Source organism: Petaurus breviceps, unplaced genomic scaffold (assembly GCF_028583685.1).
Source record: "Petaurus breviceps papuanus isolate PSGF00001 unplaced genomic scaffold, PetGlider_PUasm1.0 90919, whole genome shotgun sequence".
NCBI classification, from domain to species: Eukaryota; Metazoa; Chordata; class Mammalia; order Diprotodontia; family Petauridae; genus Petaurus; species Petaurus breviceps.
The window spans coordinates 41,732,484-41,757,110 of record NW_027187378.1 but is presented as its reverse complement, the minus strand read 5'-3'; the positions used below and the strand labels follow the sequence as shown (position 1 = coordinate 41,757,110).

The 24,627-nt window shown below is 44.5% G+C and overlaps 1 protein-coding gene and 1 long non-coding RNA gene across 5 annotated transcripts in view; one reads left to right on the top strand and one right to left on the bottom strand.

The window, feature by feature from the left end:
- LOC138152132 (uncharacterized) overlaps positions 1–21,317 on the bottom strand; it is a 74,618-nt gene extending 53,301 nt beyond the window's left edge. For 2 of the 4 annotated variants that reach the window (XR_011166039.1, XR_011166041.1), the window contains exon 1: positions 21,183–21,317. This is a non-coding gene — a long non-coding RNA (uncharacterized lncRNA). Of the gene's footprint in view, positions 1–19,894; positions 20,181–20,247; positions 20,423–21,182 lie in introns of those variants that run through there. The other 2 variants (XR_011166042.1, XR_011166040.1) reach the window with 2 other exon arrangements.
- Positions 18,524–23,955, top strand: ZNF703 (zinc finger protein 703). The gene is made up of 2 exons (XM_069075932.1): positions 18,524–19,822; positions 20,987–23,955. Exons 1-2 carry the CDS (start codon positions 19,550–19,552, stop codon positions 22,505–22,507), a joined length of 1,794 nt encoding a protein of 597 aa, XP_068932033.1. The 5' UTR covers positions 18,524–19,549; the 3' UTR covers positions 22,508–23,955.
- Positions 23,956–24,627: the final 672 nt, after the last annotated feature.

Here is a 24,627-nt window from a genome sequence, read left to right as displayed (position 1 = left end):
GGACAGCAAAATTGCAGAAGGCTTTGGTCTGGCAGAAACCAGGGAAAGAATAAGTCAAAGGTCTTTCAAGTCAGTTGACTGCTCCTGGGATTCCCCCGAACTCAGTCACATTGAGGTTCCCAAACCAAGAGAAATTTTCCGTGAGCAAGGAATTAGGGTTCAGGTGCTACTAACAGAAAGTCTGAATCAACTCACCATCAGAGAGAGCAGACAATATTTTTTTCTCATCCCAAGTATAATTTTTTCTTTTGCCTACTTGGTGCTCTCTCCTCTTGTCTTTTACCTTTACTTCTCCTCCTTTTTTTTTTTCACTCATCAAAGCAAACAGCCTGGGGAGGTCTCCTTTTCTGTTCCCTCCAGTCCCATGATCTTTATATGGTCAAAGGGAGAGAAGAAGTAGAGATGGTCAGATGCATTTCAGAAAACTGTCATCAGGGGAGGCCTTTCCTTTCAGTCACATCTAAATAAAAGGATTTTTTTTTTTAAAGAGAATCCGCTTAAATGTAATTTCAATGGAAAAACAAACTCCAAGTGCTCTCATTTTAGGGTATAGTCTGTAGCAAAATCCCCACCCACGTTTTCCAGCTGAACTTATTTATTATTATTTGTTTACTTGAGAGAGAAAGATGAATTCCAACTTTTGGGGGAAAAAACTGCTTTCCTTTGCCAGAACTCCACCAAAAAAAAAAAATAATCGCACTTCCTTGTCTTTTCCCATCTTGTAGCTCGTCAGTTGTTTTAAAACATGTCTCCTGTCATAAATCATATCATCTTTATGCATTCATCCTGCAATGGTGAGAAAATCATCCAGGATGGAGGGAGGACAAGACCCAGAAGATGGGAAAAAAAAGTTCTTAGCTGGGAGGGGATTGGGATGGAAGAAAGAAAACCAAAAGAATCAATTTCCCAAATCCAATGGGGAAAGCATATTTTTAAGGAAGTCTGGGGGGGAAGGAGGTAGAGTAGGAGGGAAGACTGACAAAAAGCAACCTGTAAGAAAATTAGAATCCTAGGATCTCCAAGCTAGAAGAGGCCTCAGAGATGATGTATTCATAGATCAGGAAGAAATCCTAGGGTAGGATTAGGGGAGTGGATTCAAGTCCTACAGAAATATGAACAGGAATCCCATCTACAACACCACTGATGTGATTAGATAGCCATTGCTAGAAGAACTTCAATGATGGGCAACTCACTAAGTTCCCCATTCCCAAGGTGGAATATTCCATTTCTGGTCAGTTCTAATTTCAAGGGAGTTGTTCCTTAAATGGAGCCAAAAATCGCCTCTCTAGTTCTACCCTCTGGAGATCAAGAAAAAGGAACCTAATGTCTCCTTCACAGGATGGTGCTTTCGAAACTTTCGACAGCTATCATGCATTATCTTATCCTACTCCCAAGCTTTCTCCAGGCATCATTTCCAGTTCCCATAGCATCCTGCATGCCCTGCCCTCTTCCTTGTCGATTTCATCAATTCACATGGGTTTGATTATCATCTAGATGCAAATGTGTCCCAAATCTCTATCTAATCACTTTCCTGTATTCCAACCCCTAAATTATCTACCTAAATTTTCAATAGGTTCCCCAAACCCTATCTTCCACCTTCCAAATCTGTCACTCCTTCAAATTTCCCTCTTTTTGCAGACTATATCATTATTCTTTTAGTTCATGTTACACAAGCCTATTAGAACTACCAAAATAATCTTTATAAGGCATAAGGTTTTATCATGTCACTCACTCAAAAATCTAATCAAAAACTTTCCATGGCTCTCTACTGCCTCTAGGATAAAATAAAACTCTTTCATTTAGGACATAAGGTCCTTCTCAACCTACTTTTCCAGGCTTATTACAAAACATCCCCCCTTAGGAAAAATGTTCCTGCTAAACTCTTCCCTGAACTCAACATGCTGCTTCATAGATAGATAGATAGATAGATAGATAGATAGATAGATAGATAGATAGATAGATGATAGATGGATAGGTATAGATACAGATACAGATAGATTTAACCCCTACCCCCACCCCCAATGCCTATGTAATACCACCCCCAGGCTCACCTAACTCACACTGGCACTGGCAGACTGGGCCCCCAGAGTGGTGGATGCTATTATTTTCAGGGTTCTAGGAGTAACCTCTGGTTGTGAGCTAGTTCACAAGCCCCCACTAGTATGCTTCCCTTTAACAGCCAAAAGATTCAGTTAATTAGCAAAGACATAATTCAAATGACATAGAAGGACAATAGGTACAAAGTATTACTCCAGAAACCAAGGACACATTCTCACACAGATACCTCCAGAATCTACAGAAGGAAGAGTGAACACCAACTTAAGCAGGTCACTTGGCTGCTACTATAGACCCTCACAGGGCTGCTATTGACCTGGATTGGACAAACTTCCCTAGGTAGTATCTACTGAATGGAGATAATGGGCTTCTCTTCTGGACAGTGCCAGACAGATCGATTTGCTAATACCTGGCTTGGCCAGGCAGGTCACTTCATTGTTGATCTCCTCTTAGAATATAATATCTTTGATGAAGAGATTAATCTGCTAGACTCTTTCATGGACAGCTAGATGATACTGTACTCTCTTTAGCTCTACTATTATAGTCCTCTTTTTAGTTAGAGTGCTATAGTGCTCTTTTAGGATTAGCAGAAGCATCTCCCTAACTCCTTCAAAACCTCTGCTTTGAGGCTTGTCTCCTCCACACTGAAGGTGAAGAGGTCTAGTCTCTCCAGTTTAGAGAATGCTTCCTTGCTCAAAACCCCCTTCCTTTACTTAGGAAGGCACTCTACCTTGCCTTAAGGTGATCACGCCCAATTCAGTCAATTACACTCCTATGCTCTTTTAGGGATCTTTAGAAAGTGGATTGAGACAAACGAACGAGTATGCCCTAGAAATTATTTTATTTCATTGGGCTCTTCATATGCAATTGATTTAAGCTGCATCTTACCCTTTCTAAGGTGGGGAAGGTCTGTTTTGCATCTGAAGATTTTCTCCTTCAGATTCCTGTTTCTTTTAGGTTCTCCGAACCTTCTCAGACTTAGGATGCACTTCTTCCTCATCTCTCCCCTTCAGTCTCCCTATTTTTCTTCAAGAGTGAATTCAAGGGGGGCGGCCAGGTAGCACAGCGAGTAAGAGCACCGGCTCCAGTGTTGAGAAGACCTGGAGATCGAATACCGGGCTCAGATACTCAGCACCACACCCAGAAATAACTGGCCGTGTAACCTTGAGCAAGTTACTTAACCCCGATTGCTTTATTTAAAAAAAAAAAAAAAGTGAATTCAAGGGCAGCTAGGTGGCACAGTGAATAGAGTACTGGCCCTGAAGTCAGAAGAACGTGAGTTCCAATCCAGCCTCAGACACTTGGCACTCAACTAGCTGTGTGACCTTGGGCAAGTCATTTAACCCGAATTGCCTTGCCTTCCCCCCTCCAAAAGAAAAAAGAGTGAATTCAGGTTATAGCTCCTCCATGAAATTTTCCATGATCTCCCTAGCTTCAGACTTTACATTATTTTCTTTGTTTTTATTATTATATTATCTAAATTGTTATTATCTAGATGATGATAATTACCTAGTCATCACATCTTAAAACTGTGGGTCACAACCCCATATAGGGTCTCAAAAAATTTGGCAACAGCAAAAGGTTTCTGAATGTACAACAATCATAAATAAATCAAAATTCAGACACATAATGAATCCGAGGTGTTTCTGGCAGCTCTTGCCCATGGTGCATTGTGCAACTTCACTGCAGCCTTGGTTCTGAACACAAAACACAGGCACCTTGCACTGTACATGCCAGTCATGCCATGCAACATCAATGAACACTGCTGATACTCAAAAACAGGGCACAAGTGGAAAAAGTTTAAGAAGCCCTGACCTAGAGTACTATATTATTTAAATATATGCTGCATTCTCCCCCATCTGAAGTATGTAAGAAGGTAAGCTTCTTGTCAATAAGGACAAGGTTTTTTTGTTTTGTTTTGCTTTGATGTTGCAGGTTGTTTTGGGTTGGGTTTTTTTGTCTTCATATTCCTAGCACCTAGCCTGGTGCCTTATATATGGCAGATATTTAACAAATGTTTGTTGAATTGAGTGGATTAAATTCCTCATCGTGGACTAGAAGTGATGCTGGGTTCCTGAAGGTCGGGCACATAAAGGAAGACATGAGTTCAGTTGTTTTTTCAATCATGTTTGACTCTGCATGACCCCATTTCTGTTTGTTTGGGTACTGGAGTGGTTTGCCATTTCCTTCTCCAGCTCATTTGACAGGTGAGGAAACCAAGGCAAACAGTGTGAAGTGACTCACCCAGGGTCACACAGCTGGTAAGTGTCTGACACCACATTTGAGCTCAGTTCTTCCCAACTCCAGGCCTGCTACTTTATCCACTCTGACTCCTTGCTTCCCAGAGAGGGGCAAGTCCTAACAAGATAGAAATAATTCAGGTATGAGCCCAACAAGAGATTATACTTCTTCAGTCCCAGAAGCAGCCTAGCTAGATGATGACAGGCTTATCACCAGAAATGTGACCATGAGGTAATGATTTCGTGGGTCCACGGGAACTCACAAAGCCCCTTTACTAAGGATACAGTGAAGCATTAAAGGATGACATTTAAAACTAGACAGTACACCAACCCCCTCATTTTACTACAAGTACTATAACTAATTGTTACTATTATCTCTGATCACTAACATTTACATAAGATTTGCAAAGCACTTTATATATAGATAACATACTATATGTAATGTATGATACATAATAACTGTTAAAATGCACGTTGTATTTTAAGATTTGCAAAGTACTTTATATATAGGTAACATACTAAATATAACGTATGATACATAATAATAACTGTTAACATGCACATTGTACTTTAAGATTTGCAGAGTACTTTATATATAAATATAGGCATCTTTATATCTCTCTAATATACTTCTTTTACATATATATAAAGTACTCTATAAATCTTAAAGTGTGCATAACTATTAGCCTTATTATTACCATATATAACATACAAATTATCTCACTTAATCCTCACTACAACCTTGAAAGGCAGGTGCTATTACTATCTGTGTTGTTTCCGATAAGGAAATGAAGCAGACCCAGAGAATTTAAAAGACCTGTCTAAGGTCACTCAGATAGTAAAGTAGCGGAGCCAAGACTGAAACCATGATCCTCTGACTCCAAATTTAATACTATTTCCCTTATACCTCAACTGTACAATCTGCATTAGTGATGGGAATATCCACAACAAAGAAAATCCTTTGAAATTAATAAGCTTACCACTGGCCTTGTGGACCACCATGCCACACTGCCTACATATAATTAGATTTAAAATCTCCAATCTTTTTTACATTGATTTTTGGTTATTCAATTTCTCCCAAACCTATACCTGCACAATTGAGTTTTGGGGTCCATGTACAGGAATTTACATTTATCTACTAAGTGCCATCTTATTAGATCTAGACCATTATTCAACCTTGTCAATACCTTTTCCAATTTTAATTCTATCAACCAATAAAATAGTCATTTCCCCAAGTTTCAAGTAAATTTGATAGTCAATGCCTTCATTTAAGCAAGAAGTTCTTAACCTGGAGTCTATAAATTAAAAAATATATATATTAATAACGGTATTTCAACATGATTTGTTTCTTTGTAATACTATTTACTTTATTTTACACATTTTTTTAAAAAATGATTCTGAGAAATAGATTTTACTAGACTGCCAAAGGGGTCCATGACACAGAAAAGGCTAAGGACCCTTGATCTAAGACACTGACATCACCAACAGTATTTAAAACCTACCAAACACAGATTCTGAGGGAATCCGATGGGATTTACTGGGACTTAGGGTAAGGTTGTTTCTGAACAGCAATGGTCTCACACAGGCATCCTTTGCATAGGATGCTTTTTTTAAATTGTCCCTACTTTGGTCAACCCAACCAGAGCTTTCAGCAGCATTAATCACATTTACTGGGGAAGGGAAGGGAATAAGTGCTTATTAAGCTCCTACTATATGTTAAGCACTGTGCTAAGGGCTTTACACATATTATCTCATTTTATCCCAGTATCCCAGGAATGAGGCAACCCTTGACATTTAATAGGATTACTAGACTTGTAGACCAGGGGAATGTTATAAATGTAGTTTATCTAGATTTTAGCAAAGCTTTTGATAAAGTATATCATCCACTTCTAGAAGAGATGAAGGCATGTGAGTCAGACAACAGTCCCATTAGGTAGACTCAGAACTGGTTGAATGGCTGTACCTCAAGCATAGTCATTAACAGTCCTACAGCAACCTGGTCTCTAGTGGAATGTCCCAGGGAATTAATTGTCTGTGGGCCTTGGCAGTTTATCTTGAAAGATGATATAAGTGGTAGAGATACCACTTACGAAACCAAGTGATACACTGAAAATTTGAGCCCAATTTAATAAAAACAAAATGAATGAGGACAAATGTAAAGTCTTATGCTTGGGCTCAAAAAATCAATTTCACAAGTCCAGAATATAAAAAGTTTGGTTCACAGTGGAGTAGATGATATCTGGGATACCCTGCCAGCTCTGATATTTTGTGTTTTCTTCCCTTACTAGACCCTGGTGAGGTAACTGCTCTGTAAATCTTCAGGTGCCACCAAAATGGTCACTGTTGCTTTTCTTGTGTCTTATGATACTGTAGACAGCAGCTGAAACCAACAGGATGGGGGGACCCAGTTGGACTGCATTCAAGTACCCTTGAGTGGTGTGTACTGAATCAGGGAACCTTGCCAAGGTCATAATTGCTAGTTACTGAAAGATATAAAGAACCAGAAAGAGGAAAACCAAAGTTCTCTGTGAGGCCTACTTTTCAGAGTTCTTGCAGCTTGCATTAAAAAATGTAAATAGTTACTTAGCGAGATATTATTTCATGTTGTTGCCATTAGGGTCTGAGTGTTATGCAGAGAGAGGTAATCATTCAGGCAATTCTGCCTCAGCAAGGGCTTGAAACTACACATTAACCCTACACAACAAATCTACCACCTCTAACTCACAACCTGACTCAGGCATTTTTTTCCCAGGGTGGCAAATTTTATGTAAATAGGAATGGAGAAGAGAAAAAAAAATCATAAATATTCAGAATCTCCTGGAGGTCTTTCCATTGCAGTTTGTTTTGAGGGGAGGGGACCCAGGCATATTTAAAAACAAACAAAACAAAGAAAATAACTCATTTTGGCTGGTTGTTTTGCGGGTTGTTGCTTTAATTTTCATGCTACTTTTGAAACTCATGTCCTTTTAATATGATGTCTTCTTCGGTAGTAAATGGTTGGCCAAATCAGTTTCAAAAAAGACAATTTCCCCCTAGTTTAATTTCATACCAAGTCCAGATGAGTAAATCTCTCCTCTTATTCCCTGACACTTGACTCACCTGCTTTCTGTTCCCTCTTCATAAGACTCTATTTCCCATTCATGTGCCTTTGTATGGGTTCTCCCCCATGGCTGTCATGCCCTCTCCTCTCACCTCCACTTCATAAAATCCCTAGTGTCCTCTAGAACAGGTTCAGGTACCCCTCCTATAAGAGGCCTTTCCTGATTCCCCTCCCCCAAATTGTGAGTCCTCTCTTCCTTTCACAAAAATCATTTCATATTTCCTTTCAATATATTTTATGCACCCATATCTGTATATGTTGTTTCCCCACAGAAGAACATGAATGCCTCGAGTGCAAAAACTGCCTCTGTATCTCTAGTACCACAGTGCCTGGCACATAAATGCTTATTAACTGATGGACTGCTCAATAAATGCTCTGTGAATTGAATGAATTCCCAAGACAAGGCAAGCAGAAGTTACCTAGAAAAGAATAGCATGATACCATGATGCCAGTGCAAAGTTTGCTTGACTTGGGTGTCAGGAAGCCTGGTTACATGTTCCCATTTTGCCAGCAGCTAACTAGATGCCCAAGAGCAAGTCACTTAACTCCTAAAAGCCTTTCTTCATGCACAAAATGCAAAGATTCTTAATCAATCTACCTCATAGGGTTGTTGCAAGGAGATTGCTTAAATGTTATAAAAGAACTTGTGTAGGGTGACCCAGATAATTGTCTCTCTTCTCCTTAGGTAAAAAAAGAACAGGGAATGTGCCTGTGCTGTTTTTCAAAGCAAGGACTGTATCTTCTATTATCTTTGTAAAGTCCCATATTTGGCATTTAATAAACATCGGTCAGCTGACCATGGAGCCAGATTCTCCTGGTGGACAAATTTGACTTTGTCAATTACTGGTTATGTGACTTTGGGTAAGTCTGCTTCCTTCTCTGGGTCTCAGTTTCCTCATATGTAAAATAAAGAGATCAGCCTGTAGTTTCTAAGGCCTCTTTCAGTTCCAGCATTTTATGTTCTAAGTATGCCCCTTCTAGTTCTAAAATGCTATGTTTTATGTTCTAATGTCTTTTCCAACTCTGACTGCTAGGTCCTAAGAAACGGGCAACTGACTGTGTCTGCTTTCCAAGAAACAACCTAGCTAAGTATAGAGAAGCTTATCACCAGTAGGCTGGCCACTAAGTAATCGATTCTTTGGTCAAAGCAACCTTGGTAGTTAGGTGGGTGGAACTCTGGACTTAGAGTCAGGAAGACCAGAGTTCAATTCCTTCCTCAGATACCAAGCAAGTCCTCAGGCTATTTCCTTACATGTAGAAAGGGGAAAAAAGGAAACTAATAGCACCTACTTCACAGGGGAGAAGTTACAGAGCTCAAATGAGATATATGAGGAGTTTTACCAATTTTAAAACAGTATGTAAACATAAGTTACTATTATTAAACAATGAAAACCACAAAATAGTTCTCCATTCTATGCAACCTCCATTCAATTCTGCACTGATGGTAGCAAAGTAGAAAATGGAGACAGAGGATGGTATATAGGCAAGAGTTGTTCAGGATGGAAAGGTTTGGATATGCTGTAGTCTGAATCATTGGAGCCAACACCCCCATGAATGGGTCAGAGATCCTTTTGAATATTTGAACGTAAGGTCCCCTTCAGCTCTGACCTTGTATGAATCTATAAACTATCCTTTGCACTAAATTAAACCCTTTTGGAAGTTGCATTTATTGTTAAGCCACTAGGGCACCGTTTAGGGTAACACATGTTACAGTTGCAGCTAAGTGAATGGTAAATGCTGACTGTAATAATCATTTGGTAAAGTTTTCATTTACAAATTATTATGGCAGAGGGGCCTAGTCCATAGGGGTTCTTAATTTGGGATCCATGAACTTTAAAAATATATATATATGTTTTAAGGGCAGCTAGGTGGCACAGTGAGTAGAGAATGGCTCTGGAGTCAGAAGGACCTGAGTTCAAATCAGGTCTCAGACACTTAACAGAAAAAAAAAAAAAACTAGCCGTGTGACCTTGGGCAAGTCACTTGACCCCAACTGCCCTACCTTTCCCTCCTCCAAATAGCAAAAAAGAAAAATATTTTAATAACTGTACTTCTATATAAATGATTTCTTCAAAATTCTAAGTATTTTACTTTATGCATTTAAAAACATTTTGTTTGAGAAGGGTTCATAGCCTTCCCCAGACTTTCAAAGAAAGGTTAAAAAAAAAACCAGGTTCTAGTGGATAAAAGCCGACCTCACAACCAGGAAGACCTGACTCAAATCCTACCCATTACACATACTGACTGCATGATCCTCAACAAATCAACTTCTCAGGGCTCTAGATTTTAATTTGCAGTTAGTTGCTATTATTCGGTCATTAAACTTGTGTCGGACTCTTTGTGAGCCCATTTGGGGTTTTCTTGGCAAAGATACTGGGATGGTCTGCCATTTCCTTCTCCAGTTCATTTTACAGATGAAGAAACTGAGGCAAACAGGGTTAAGTGACTTGCCCAGGGTCACACAGCTAGTAAGTGACTGAGGCCAAATTTGAACTCAGGCAGATGAGTCTTCTGATTCAAGCTCTAGCACTCTATCCACTGCTCCACTTAACTGCCCTTGTGGTTAGTAGCAGGAATTTTCTCACCTGGGGGTGGAGGGTGGTGTCAATATACCAATAAACTCAGGGGTCTAGTCCCTCTCCCAAATATTTTCATTATGTTTCTGGCCTCCATGCATATGTCTTTCCAGTTTCTCTCCAACATTCTGGCTCACTCATTGATGGCAAAGAGCCCAGGGACCCTGAAGAGGGGCTATACTTCTGCTTCTTCTTCTGGATGCTATTTGATGTATCCAGGTGGCTTGCTTCATGGTGAAAAGGAAACAGCTCATGCCCCTGCCACTGCCGGAAAGCTACAAGTGAAAATGAAGTGCAACACTAGTTGTTTCTAAGAATAATAATGAATAAATACTAATATTTATAATATTTTTTTAAAGGCTAGTTTATTGTTAGGAGCAAAACCCTTCCCCTCTCTGCCTCTCCTGTCTTGTCTTCTTCCTCTCCATTACTCTCTTTTGTTCCTTCTCTATTTCCTTTTATTTCTGTCTCCATCTCTCCTTTCTACCTAATTTTCCTCCATCTTCTCTCTCTCTCCCCCAACCCCCCAACCCCAATTTGTTCCCAACTAATCCCCCATTAATCATTCCTAACACACATCTGCTTGGATCCTAGAAGGACTTCTTGGCTCACCCTCACAGCTGGGCTGGCTGCAACAATCAAAAAATCTTTCATCTTTTACTGTCTCCTAAGGTCTTCCCTCTTCCCAGCTCCTCCTCCTACAGGGCTCCCATGAGGGCCAACTCTTTTCTGCTCCATGCTTGATTCTCTCTGGTATTCTTGATCCAGCAGAGCAAGTCTTCCAAAGACCAGGTGTACATTCTTTTGAGTTTCAGTCCTATTTGGGGCTTTGAATGGTGGTGATGGTGGGCATATTAAAAGGCAGAGGAGAATGGTATATGAAGATCTACTTTTAACACTTAGGGGCACAGAATATCTCATTTTGGGTTTTCTTTTTTCCACTTTTAGTCCTCAGCATACCCATTGACTGGGTGTAATGTAATGTAATGTAATGCCAAGAAAAGGCAACTTCCCAAGGTTCAAAATACCAGCATAGGTGCTCTCCATTTTATTCAGTGACAAACCAAGAACAGAGAAGATCAAAACATGACATCATTCAAAATACAGCATTTACTAAGTATGATTAAATAATCTCCAAGTACTACCCCACCCCAGGACCTTCCAATCATTCAATCAATTACAAAGTCTCTGTTCTAAATACTTCTCCACCCCTAGGCTGTACCTTCATTTAGTCCACCACAAAACCCCTCTTCTCAAATGGAGATTAGTTTCCAAACATAAGTAAAATACCTTCATTTGTTCAATCACAGAGCACAAAAAGGTCAAAAGTTCCCCACCCCTGGATCACAATTGAATCTACCCCAGAGTTACATCAAGTTTAAGCACAGCACTTAATACCCAAATGGAGGTCTTTTCTTCATCTTGACACTAGGCAAGTTCTCAGCAATCTTAGTTCCTGGGGAGACAAGGCTTAACAAGGCCACAAGATACATTGCCAGTCCCTTCATTAATTCATCCTCTGTCTGCAGAACAATCCTAGAACCTCTGAAAACATTAGCAAAACCCTCTCCCAGGATTTCTGTAAACATACAAGAAAATCCTTCTTCAGGGCTTCTGAACCAACAGAAAGGTTCCCAGAACCCTGCAACAACAGCACTGTCCTTCACCAGTGGACAGTATTCACTCTGTCTGCAGGACAGTCTCCAGACCCCTGCCAACAACAGCACTGTTCTTCACCAGTGGACAGTATTCACTCTCTGTCTGCAGGACAGTCTCAGGATCTCTTAGCCAGCAGCCAGGTTCCAGGACTTCTTCAACAAAAGGACTGTCTTTCACCAGTGGACAAATCTGGCAAAACAACATCAAAACAGACAGACAAAGTACCAGCAAAACAGCCATGTCTCCTCAGTCCTTGGCAGCTCAGGGGGCAGGTCTCAAAAGTCCAGGGCAATTCAAAGTGGCCCTCAGCAATCCTTCTCAGTCTCTCTCTCTGCCTCCACGAGGTGCTGCTTCCAAAAAGTTCTTCTGCCTCTCTCTTGTCTCTCCAAATCTATTTCACCAGCTCCTCCCAGTTCAGGACTCTCTTTTCACATCAACAAGTCCATCCCACAGGTGGGATTAACAAGCTCTGGGTTTTAACACAATCAATTTGAAAACCAAGCCAATAAAGGGGAATCTTTAAATGCCATTACTATCACACTGGGAAGGGACTCAAGTAACAGCAATAAAATAATAGCTAGTACTTTACAAAAAAAAAAAAAAAACCACCCCAGAGGCTCAAGGTCCACCAACCATTACCACACACCTCCCTGCCCCCCAGTCTTTTCCACAGAAATTAATGTCTAGCTGTGTCTCCTCCATCTTTAAAACTATCTTTTTTTTAAACCAATACAGGTCTTTACAATTACAGCAATAAATTTGATCTTCTTTTTTAGCCCATAGTACTAGCCTGGCAAAATCTTTTTGCATCTTAATAATGCCTTGAAACTTAGTACTGATTCCTCCTAGCTTCGTGACATCCAAAAAAATAATTATTTTCAATTAACAAGCATTTCTTTTTTTCCCTCTCACATCCCTCTTCCCTCTCCCCTGCCTCCCCAATGGGGGGAAAAAGGATAAAGAAAACCCTTGTAACAAATATGCATTGTCGGGCAAAACAAATTCCCATACTGGTCATCTCCAAAAAAAAATGTATAACTCATTCTGCATATTTAGTAAGTTACTTCTGTTAGGAGCTGGGTAGTATTCATCATCATCGGTTCTCTGGAATCATGGCTGCATTGTTCAGAGTTCTTAAAGTCTTCCAAAATTGTTTGTTTTTACAACATTGTTATAGTGCCTATTCTGTTTCTCATCTCCAAATGTGCTAAGTTGACTATACTTTCATGCAAGTTACTGATTTTGAATCAGGGGACCCAAGTTCAAATCCCAGCTCTGCCATTTTACAACATGGGCAACTCTGGTCAAGTCTGGGCTTCAGTTCCTCAGGATCTGACCAGACTAAGACGACTTCCATTTTCAAATCTATGATCCTATTAAGCATGACCAAGGCAAAGTTTTGGAACTGCTTCTTCCCCTCTTCCTTAAAACTGTCTTTTTGTGTCTTCTTTTTTTTCCTTCAAAGTTATTCTTGAGGCTCATTCTAACCTAATTTTTTTGTATAAATATGTTGAGGACTTACATGATAACTTTATTATACTTTTAAAAGTAATAACAAGTTGTGCATAATAGATTTGCAGTTTCATGTGAAATCATCTTTTTTATTATATTATGTTATAGAAAAGTTTGTCTTATTCCATAAATTAATAATTAAATTAATTTAAATTACATTAATAAAAAGAAAAAATGTTGGGGAGAAGGGCAAGTCATTAAACCAGGCACCCCTGGAGATGATCCCAGTTACCAGACATAACAGCCTATAAGAAGGCATTTCATAACCTCACAATACTGGTACATACACGTTTTATAGCACAGTATATCTAGAACATGGAAGTTATACTTCTCTCTCTACACCCTATTTTCTTGCTTAGCTCATTAGGTCCCATGGGTTCTCTTATTATCTCTGTTAGAGACGTATACTCTGCCCTAGACTTTCTCCTAAACTCCACAGTACCAACTGTCTTATGGAGGTCTCTATCCAGATGTCTCATAGGTTTTTCAAATTCAATATATTCATTGCCCCAACCAAAACTTCCCTCTTTCCACTGAAGCCACCACAATCTTGCAGTCACCCAGGTTGCCAATTTCAGGGTCAGCCTCCACTCCTCTCTCTCACCCTCTATATTCAATCATTTGCCAGATCTTTTTGGCTCTATTTTCATGACAATTCATACTCGTCCTTTTCTCTCTATTCACATAGTCGTGACCTTATATCAAGCTCTCATAACTTCTTACCTGAATTACTGCAATAGTTTCCTAATTAATCTCCCTGCTTCCCATCTCTCCCCTCCTTCCAATCCAATGAAAATATAACCTTCCTCTGTTTAAGATAGCTTTCTATTGCCTCGAGGATAAAAGATACCCTTTAGGTTGGTATTTAAAGTCCTTCATAGTGTGTCCACCTACAATCTACTTTTCCAGATTTACTTCACATTATTCTGCATTCTAGTCAGGTTGCCTACTTGTTGCTTCCTGACCTTGCCATCCCATCTCCCACCTCCTTGCCTTTGCCTGGAATATACATCCTCATCACCTTTGTGTCCTGAAATCCTTAACTTACTTCACAGCTCAGCTCAGGTGCAATCTCCTACCTGGAGCTTCTACTCACCAAATAGGGTGATCCAGTGGGAAAAGTTCTGGGTTTAGAGAGAGAGGAGCTAAGTTCAGATCCTGGCTCCTATCTTTTCTACCTGTGTAACCTGGAGCAAGTCACTTAACTTCTCTGGGACCCAGTTATCTCATTTGTAAAGTAAGAGGTTTGAGACCTTTAAGGTCCCTTCTAGCTCTCATGTATATCTATGACCCCAAGTTGTATCCTTCATTAGAATATAAGCTAATTTTATAGGGTGTGGCTAGGTGTCACAGTGAATAGGCCCTGGAGTCAGGAGGTCCTGAGTTCAAATCTGACCTCAGACACTTAACACATAAACTAGCCTTGTGACCTTGGGCAAGTCACTTAACCCTAGCTGCCTTTCAAAAAGCAGAAAAGTAAAAAAAAAAAAAAAGAATGTAAGCTCCTTGAAGACAAGGATTGTTTTCCTTTTTTACATTCAAATTTCCCAGGGCCCATCACACTATCTTTCTTTCTTTCTTTTTTAAGCAATTGGGATTAAGTTAACTTGCTCAAGGTTACACGGCCAGGTGTTTCTGGGTGGATGCTAAGTGTCTGAGCCTGGATTCGATCCCCAGGTCATCCCAACACTAGGGCGGTGCTCTTAGGGCTGTGCTACCTGGCCCCCCCCCCCCAATCATAGTATCTTTAATAAATGACCACTGAATTGAATTTCATTTAATACAAATAATTTTTATAACAATGGAAGAGAAAGTCTCACAATCCTGTTGACCAAGTACATTATAAAATCATATCACCCAACTCCAACTGGGTTCTTACTGAAGCAAGGCAGCCCTTTTGTTCCTCCCTAATTGAATCCCTATCCCATTCCCTACTTAAAAAACAATTCCAAATCTTCTCTTCCTTCTTTAAACCCTTCAAACCCCCTCACTTCTCTTCCTCTCCCCTCTCTCTTACCTGGTTTCTTACTTTAGTGAAAAAAAAAATTGAGGTCATTCAAAGTGAGCTCTCTTTTTTACTTCTTCTCAAAAACCCTCGACCTCATTTCCCCCAGGCTCTTGTAAATCCAACCCCAGTATACATATATTTGAGCCCAGCCCCTCCAGTTTTCTCCAGCAGATTACATCCTCAGTCGTTCCCCCTCTCTCTTAAAGCTTCTACATCTTCCCATTAACTGATTTCCCTCCCTAATCCCTTCAAACATGCCCTCAAGCTATCGCCTGTATCTCTTCTCACTATCTCAGAAAAAAAAAAAAGTTGTCTCCATTCCCTGTCTCGGCTTCTTTACCTTTCACTCACTCTTTAACCATTTGCAATCTGGCTTTTGACCTCATTATTCAATGGAGACTGCTCTCTCTATGTTATCTGTGATCACTTAATGGATAAATCTCTGGAACTTTTTCAATCTTTCTCAACCTGCTATATTTGACATTGCTGTATTTTTACATCCTGGTTTCTTCTCAGCTCCTTGGCTGGTTCATCATCTGTATCATTCCCCTTATATGTTCCCCAAAGTTCTGCCCTGGACCTTCTTTTCTTATCTTATTCTTTTCTACTCTGTCTTAGAAACATCATCGCTGTGCAGATGACTCATGGATCTATATATCCAGTGCCAGTCTTCTCCAAACTTCAGTCCCACTTAGGAAACATTTAAAAATTGAATACCCCAGGGACATCTTAAATTCCACATATCTAAAGCTCAACTCATTATCTTTCCTTGTAACTCTCCCTTCTTCCAAATTTCCCTTTCTACCAAAGGCACCACAAACCTCAGATTTATCATCTCAGCATTATCCTGAACTCCTCACTCTACATATCCAAACAACTGCCAGATCTTCCCTTTTCTGCCTTCACAATCTCTCTTTAGCACTCTAACTCAGTCCCTTGTCACCTCTCACCTAGATTATTGAAGCAGCCCTTTATGGTAACCACTTCTGGGGAAGAGGAAAAAAAGAGAGGGGGAAAAAAGGGGGAGAAAAAAAAAGAAATTTACATAACCTTATTATGTATTGAAAAGGAAAAGCACGTTGTACATAATAGATCTGCAGTTTTATGTGCAATCATCTTTTTTATTATACTATGTTATGGAAATGTTCGTTTTATTACATTAGTTAAAAAATTAATTAATTTAAAAAATTAAGTCTCCTTGCCTCAAGTCTCTCCCCACTTCCAGACTGCTGGCAAAATAATTTTCCTTATGTGCATATCTGACCATATGACTCCTTTACTCAACCAACTTCAGTGGCTTTCTGTTGTCTATATGATCAAATAGAAACTCTTCTATTCAGCTTTTAAGCCCTATAAAATCTAGCATCAAACTATCTTTCCAGTCTCATTGGACATGACTCTCACTCCCACATTCTGAGATCTGGCCAAACTGGTTATCTCCCTTCTCCATGTTTTTGCACTATCCAAGCTCAAGCACCGACTTTTGCAAGAAGCTTTTCTTGAGCCCCCTCAACCACCAGTTTTGTTTAACTACTATGTATGTTGTTTGTTAATGTTCGATTGTTTTTCATTCATGTCAGACTTTTCATGACCCCATTTGGGGGGGGGGGGAGGTTTCTTGTCAAAGATACTGAAGTGGTTTGCCATTTCCTCCTCTAGTTCATTTTACAGATGAGATAACTGAGGCAAATGGCAAACAGGGTTAAGTGACTTACCCAGGGGCACACAGCTAGGAAGTGTCTGAGGCTAAATTTTAACTGAATCTTCCTGACTCTAGGCCTGATGCTCTATCCACTTCTCCACCTGACCACCTAACTGCCCCTGTGTGTGTACATATGTAAACAGTATATTGATACTGATATTTATAAAAACAAATATACTCATATTTCTATTTTTTATAAATTTATACAAGGTATCCCAAAAGTCTTAATACAAATACATTAAGACTTTGGGGGCACCCCATATGTACTTATTGTCTTCCTCCTTTAGAATGAAAGTTTATTTCAATTAGTGATTGTTTTATTTTTTTGTATTTGTATACTTAATGCCTGGCACATAGTAAGTGCTTAATACTTAACTGATTGATTAAAAAATAGTTCATTCAGCTTAAAGGATTCCCTTGAAAGGCTTCCTTCCCTATTGTCTTATGTAAAAAACTAAGTGATCTTTATTAAAGATTCTTTAAATTCCTCCCAGCTCTAAAATTCTGTGATTTCAGAAATATATCTTGGTTGTTTAGGCTGAATCAATGTAAACTAAGCCCCACAGAAGGGTGCATTTTGGGTGGGACTGGGACCCCTCATACAATGTTGTACAGCCAAAAGGACAGGTCTGAGGGAGTGGGGGAAATGGAGGAGAGAGGAAGAGAGAGAGGAAAGAAAAAAAGGGGGAAAAGAAAGTTACATGGTAACTTTATTAAATATTTAAAAGGAATAGCAAGTTGTACATAACAGATTTGCAGTTTCATGTACAATCATCTTTTTTTTCTATTCTACTATGTTACAGAAATGCTTGTTTTATTTCTTAAGTTCAGAATTCTTTTTTAATGGAGTGCCTGATGGTGCCTAGTAGAATAACAACAACACACACACCCCACCCCCCCAAAACCAAGAAAACCTAAAACTAAAGCCTTGATTTGGAGAAATAATATGTCAGGCTAGGAGATCCAGCCAGTGTCAAAAACACAAAAACTAAAGAGTTTTCACCGTGAATTACCGTGATGAATGCTTTCTGCATAATATGAAAGCATTTCCCCATCCTCGTGATCTTACGGGTTCCCACCTCTCTGTGGACATATAGGACTGTAGATCAAGAAGGAACCTCCAGCTCCCCTTCCCTCCAATTCTGCATATGTGGAAACTGGGTCCCCGAAGTGTTATCAAGGCCTAGGTTAAGTGGCTTGTCCCTGGTCACATAGGTTGTTGATCAGAAGAGGATTTGAACCCAGGTCTCCTGACTCCACAGTCTGCTCTTTACAAACCGTTCCAAAATTTCCATTCTTTCCATATGCCTACCTCATATTTAAAAAGCAAATGCACACGGATACACATCATGGGAGAAAGTGTTTATACACATACAAACATGTATATACACTCAAGTCTCTGTAGCTCTGTGGAGGGGGTGAGGGGAGGTAGGAGAGGGTGTCCAGCCCCAGCTGGTGAGAAACCTTTTTCCTGGGATTCGGGTCTCACCAGTGATTGGAACTCCATAAGCAGCAGCAAACAGCCGCCAGGCTTGATAGTGAGGGAAAGAATTTTCTGCCTCTAGAGAGGACATGAAAGGAAACATGAAACACTTCAAATATCCGAGTAATAAATCAGCGTTCGCTCACGGAGCACCAGGCAGGCCAGGGCAAGGGAGAACGAGGTAGGCGAGCGTTACCCACGGGTAGAAGCCTCGGCTGGGCAGGAGAGGTAATGCCGCGGCGATGACATCACCCCAGAGTGGGTCCTCTCCCTAACTTGCCTGCTTAGGACCTGACAGATCATTAGGGAGTACTTCAAGCTGACCGCTCGGCACCGCCCGCCAGGGGCCAGGAGGTGCCTCCGAGTCCAAGGCGCAGAGCTCTTCCCTCCGCTGCCAAGCGAGCTAATACTCCCAGGTCGGCTCCGAACGAAGACGTGGACACAGAAACGCGCGCCCGGGGAAGCACCGGCACCCCCTCCGACTGACCCTGGGCGTTTTGGAGCCAGTATCCGAGAGAGGCTAGGGACGCGTTACTGCCCCCACCACAACTTGGGGCGCGGCCGCCCCCCCAGAACCTCTTTTGGCCCGCGTGATATCCCCACTGTGGAAAGAAGGGAAGGGGTGAGAACCCAGAGGGAGGAAGCAAGCAGCAGCAGATATCCGCTTTTCTCCTGACTCCTAGAGGCGTACCGGTGCTTATAGGGACCCCCGAGGCAAGGGACGCCCAGTAGAGAGAGGGTAGGTGGAGGGCTGGGAAGTCGGGGGGAAGGGGGAACCGCCGCTGAATCCGGGAAGCTGAGCCGTCCGTGGAGGCGGAGCGGGGCTCCTTTAAGGATCTCCCCTCCCACCCGGCGAGGCCGGCCCCCCGCCTGCCCGCTCTCCCCGCCCCGGGGTCCCTGGGAGAGCAGCGATTGGGCGGGCGCGGCTATCCCTTTGAAGTGTGGCTGCCGATCGCGGGTATTTGACGTGTGGCTAGGGGAAGGGGAAGGTTTTTGTGTTCTTCGCCGGGGCCAGCGGCGGCGGTGCTGGCGGTGGCGGTAGCGGTGGCAGCGGAGGAGGGGAGGTGGAGGAGGAGGAGGAGGAGGAGCAGGAGCGGTTGGCTGCTGCACCCCGCTCGGCACTGCGGAGCGAGCCCGCCCGCCCCGGGAGCTCGCCTCCCCGGTGCTCCCCCTCCCCGCCCCCCCGTCCCCGCCCGTGGCGCTGCCTCCTCCAAATGAGCGATTCGCCCGCTGGATCTAACCCAAGGACACCGGAAAGCAGCAGCAGCGGCAGCGGCGGCGGCGGCAGCGGCAGCAGCGGCAGCGGCGGCGGAGGGAAGAGACCAGCGGTCCCGGCGGCGGTGTCCCTCCTGCCTCCGGCGGACCCCCTGCGGCAGGCGAACCGACTCCCCATCAGGGTACTGAAGATGCTGAGCGCGCACACCGGCCACCTCTTGCACCCGGAATACCTGCAGCCGCTTTCCTCCACTCCAGTCAGCCCCATCGAGGTCAGTCTCTGCTCCGCACCCCCCCCCCCATGCCACCCCCACTCCTCGAGACCTATTTCGCCTAGGTCCTACCTGAAAAAGCCTCCCCATTCACCCAGGTCCTTATCCTTATGCCCTGGGACCTCGGAGCTCTGCTTAGTAGAACCCGGTCACTCTTGTGGACCGGTGGTGGGAGTGAGGGGTCGGGCCAGTGGTTGATACCAGAGCACTGCTCACACCTCCAGGCTTATTCCTCCTAGAAGCAGGTTTTTCTGCCCTGTTTCTTTGCTCCTTGTTTTTCCTTTACTCTCTACCTCGGCCAGAGCCCGGCCCAGATTCTGGGTTCCTAGAGCCGATCTTGCGGAGGGCTCTGCACTCCCCACCCCCACCCCCACCCCGCCCCACCTCTCACCCCTACTTAAAAGGGGTTTAAATGCACCACTGACCCCACTACCGCCGCCTTCCTTTTCCCCTTCAATAAACACCTCTCCGCTTTCAAGTCCCGTCCAGTTCACTCTCGGGGCGCGTCCGAAATGCTGAAAATCCTCCCACTCTGTTCTTGGGGCGCCCTCCCCTGGGGCGCTGCAGTGGGTGCACTATCCGGCCCTCGCCGGGAATGCTATCGTCCACGCCCCCTACTCCAACGCCCCAAGGAGCCTCCAGTGACCTCAAGGTTCCGAAGTTCGCTTAACTGGGGGATAAGTTTTCCCCGGGACATGAAGTATATGGGGAGAAGAGGGGTGGGGGAAGGAAGAGCCAGATCCTTGCTCTCCTCTTTTAGGAGGCAAAGAAAAGCTGAGTACCTTCCACAACTGGCTGTTCTATACCCTTCTATTCCCCTGCATTCTCAACCTCAAAGGGGCGGTGGTGTTCTTTCTCCTAGAGCCCAAGGTGCTAGGAACCCACCCCTGGCAATCATGTTTAGGGTAGTCACAAACAGGACGAGAAAGTGACCCCTGCGGTGGCCCTTCCTCTTCCTCACGGGCCTAAGAAATCTGGTTTGCTAACTCACGTGGGGGGAGGGAGAATTCCGACCGTCCCTCGCCCCGTTCCACCCTCCCTGTAGGCGCTTCTTGTCCCTAGCTCCCCGAGGCTCCCTCGCGTTGTCCTCTTAGTCTCGCTGTCTCACGCTGTCCCTTTACCCCCTTTCTCTCTCCTCCCCCTCCCCCCACCGCTGTCTCGCAGCTGGACGCCAAGAAAAGCCCGCTGGCGCTGCTGGCCCAAACCTGCTCGCAAATCGGCAAACCTGATCCACCACCCTCCTCCAAGCTCAACTCGGTGGCGGCGGCGGCCAACGGGCTTGGGGCGGAGAAGGACTCTGGCCGCTCCACTTCAGCCGCCTCCTCCGCTTCGGCTGCTCTTAAGCAGCTAGGGGACTCACCGACGGAGGACAAGTCCAGCTTCAAACCCTACTCCAAGGGTTCCGGCGGGGATTCCCGCAAAGACGGAGGCTCTTCTTCCACCTCTTCCTCCTCCTCCTCATCTTCCTCCCCTGGAGACAAAGCAGGGTTTAGGGTGCCCAGTGCAGCCTGCCCGCCTTTCCCCCCTCACGGAGGTCCCGTCTCAGCTTCTTCCTCCTCCTCCTCCCCCGGCAACTCCCGGGGCGCCTCGCCGCACCATACGGACTGCAAGGGCAGCGGTGGCGGAGGCGGGGGCGGAGGGGACCTGGACAAGAAAGATCAAGAACCCAAACCCAGCCCGGAGGCGGGAACCGGGAGCCGAAGCGCCGAGCCGGCGTCGCACAGCAGTGAGGCTGGGTCGTCCGGGCGCAAGTCTGAGCCTCCCGCGGCGCTGGTGGGCGCCGGCCACGTGGCGCCGGTGTCTCCGTACAAACCGGGCCACTCTGTGTTCCCCTTGCCACCCTCCAGCATCGGCTATCACGGCTCCATCGTGGGCGCCTACGCCGGCTACCCGTCCCAGTTCGTGCCTGGTCTGGATCCTAGCAAATCCGGCCTGGTGGGGGGCCAGTTGTCCGGGGGGCTGGGCCTGCCTCCGGGCAAGCCTCCCAGCTCCAGCCCCTTGACAGGAGCCTCGCCACCCTCATTCCTGCAGGGTTTATGCCGGGACCCCTACTGCCTGGGCGGTTACCACAGCGCTTCCTCACACCTAGGCGGTTCTAGCTGCTCCACTTGCAGTGCGCACGAACCCGCCGGGCCCAGCCTAAAGCCTGGGGGTTACCCGCTGGTGTACCCTGGCCATCCGCTCCAGCCCGCAGCCCTCTCCTCCAGCGCAGCACAGGCTGCGCTCCCGGGACATCCTCTCTATACCTATGGCTTCATGCTACAGAACGAACCGCTACCACACAGCTGCAACTGGGTGGCGGCCAGCGGGCCGTGTGACAAGCGCTTCGCCACCTCGGAGGAGTTGCTCAGCCACCTACGGACCCACACGGCCCTCCCCGGCGCCGAGAAACTACTAGCAGCTTACCCCGGGGGGTCGGGCCTGAGCAGTGCGGCCGCCGCTGCGGCTGCAGCTTCCTGTCACCTACACCTCCCTCCACCCGCCGCTCCCGGCAGCCCCGGATCGCTGTCCTTGCGGAGTCCACATACTTTGGGGTTAAGCCGGTACCACCCCTATGGCAAGAGCCACTTACCCACAACTGGGGGCTTAGCTGTGCCATCCCTCCCCACAGCCGGACCCTACTACTCGCCATACGCGCTCTACGGACAGAGACTAGCTTCAGCCTCCGCTCTTGGATACCAGTAACTACAGCCTCTTCTCCCCTGCCTTTACCCTCTGCCCAGCCTCCTCTTACACCTCCTTACTGGCCACCACCACCGGCAGCAGCCTCCACTACCACTCCTCCCTCCTAGCATTACCCTTACTGACCCCACCCTCCTGGACTGTGTATTTATTTACTGTACTATTAGCTTACAAGCTGGGAATATAAGTGCATTAATGGCCCACGAGTCAATGTTATGCAAAAAGTCTGTGTCCCCCCCACCCAAATAATAATAATGATAATTATCAAGTGAACAAAAGATCCCCACACCTCTTCCTTTCTTTTTTCCTCTTAGGTTTGGGTTTTACAGTTGCTTCTTCTACCCTCCCCTCCACTGTTTCTTTTTTTTTTTATTGGTTTGTTTTTATTGGGAGGAGGGGGAATTGGTGTTCTTGAATTCTTGGTTTTTTTGTTCCTCTTCTGGGGAGTTTCTTGCATGATTCTTGACACTTGAAACTACATTGTTCCTTCTACTCACCTTTTTCCTCTTGTTTTCATTGGCATTTTCTTTTTTTTTTTTCCTTTGTACAGGTAACAGAGGTGTTTGTTTTGTTTTGTTTTTAATATAATTGGAGGGAAGGGGAGTCAGGCAGGCCGAATGTTTGATGGCAGTGCTGTCTTTTTGCTCCTGGGCTTTGCCTGCCCCTCCCTCTTTTGGCACTGTATCTCCCTCCCTCCGTGCTCCACTTCGAGGCACTGGGCCTGAAGGCACAGAAACCTTCCTTGACCTGCAGCCAAGAAGCCCCTCTGGGTCGCTGGCAGCATTTTCTCGATTTTGAGTCCCAAACAGCTCAACTGAGCATCACTATTTACCCCTGCACCCCAAAAAATACACTGTCAGGAGTCTCCCTGCCAAAAGGGATGGGTAATACAATACCCTAGGGAACCTAACCATCAGGCCCACCTTAATTAAAAGTTCTAGATGGGCCTGCCGCATGAAAGCCTGGCTCTTTCTAGTCTACCAAGTGCTTTATAATCCTTTCTTTTCTTTTTTTTTTTTTATAATCCCCTATTGGGGCAGCAACCCTCGATATATAGGAGAGAAAGGGGGACTCTCCTCAGACATCTCCAGATCAGGAGACCAGTCCAACATTTTAAAATCGAATGATATCTTAATCCAATTGAGAAAACATTTGGAGGGAGGGAGCAAACTAGATAGAAACCCCCATCCGAATCTCCACAGGCCTCAAGCTTTCAGTCCCTACCTGGTTCAGCTCCCCCGGAGCAGGCAGGCAAGTGGGCAAGGCTTACTAGGTGACCTATGACACTCCCTCTCGCCTTCCCAGCCTGCTCCCCAACCCCTCCCATTCTTCCCCCTACTCTCCCACAGTCTTGCGCAGCGCGGAGGCTGTGGGGCCAGTTTTGGATGAATAGAGCTCTCTCCGTTGGTAAGACTTATTTTGTTAATAAATGGAATACTTGGCTATATTCACACCGTGGTGTGTTTCTCTCTTGCCTTCCTCATCGTCTGCCTCTCCGCCCCCCATTCCCACCGCACTAGCTGCCCTTGCTTTTTATTAAGTTTTTTTTTAATGATTACCTCTTTAGATTCTTAGAGGTGAATTTAATGGAGTTCGCAGGAAGAGGGGAAAGGCGTGGAGGTGGGGGGAGAAGTCCTTGCCCCGATGTGTTACAAATAATAAAACAATTTTTATTATTTTTTTTTCATTTACTTATTTAGTTCCCAACCTCACTTCAAAAGCTTTGGCATTTCCGGGAACCTGGGTGGAGGGCGTGTGTGAATTTTCCTCTAGGCCAAATCCGAGGTGAAGGGGGCTGAGAAGGGAAAAGAGGGCTCCCCAAACTCCAAGCAGCTACATACCTTCGAAGAGCTGGGCGAGGCGTGCCTGTGAGACAACAAGCCTTTGGCGCCACCTAGCGGCGTGTATAAGTGCAACAGAAAAAAAACCGAAGGAGTCTGACTCCAGCCAGCCCCGACGGCACGTGGACAATTCCTACTCCTCTAAATCCGGGATGATTGTATTTCTTATTTGGGGGTTGTTTTTCTTGTACTGCGCCTGCCCCACAATTTCCCCAGCAAATCTTGTTACCAGGGTGGAAACGAAAAGAAAAATACACCTGGTCAGAGCGGCTGCCTAGCAAT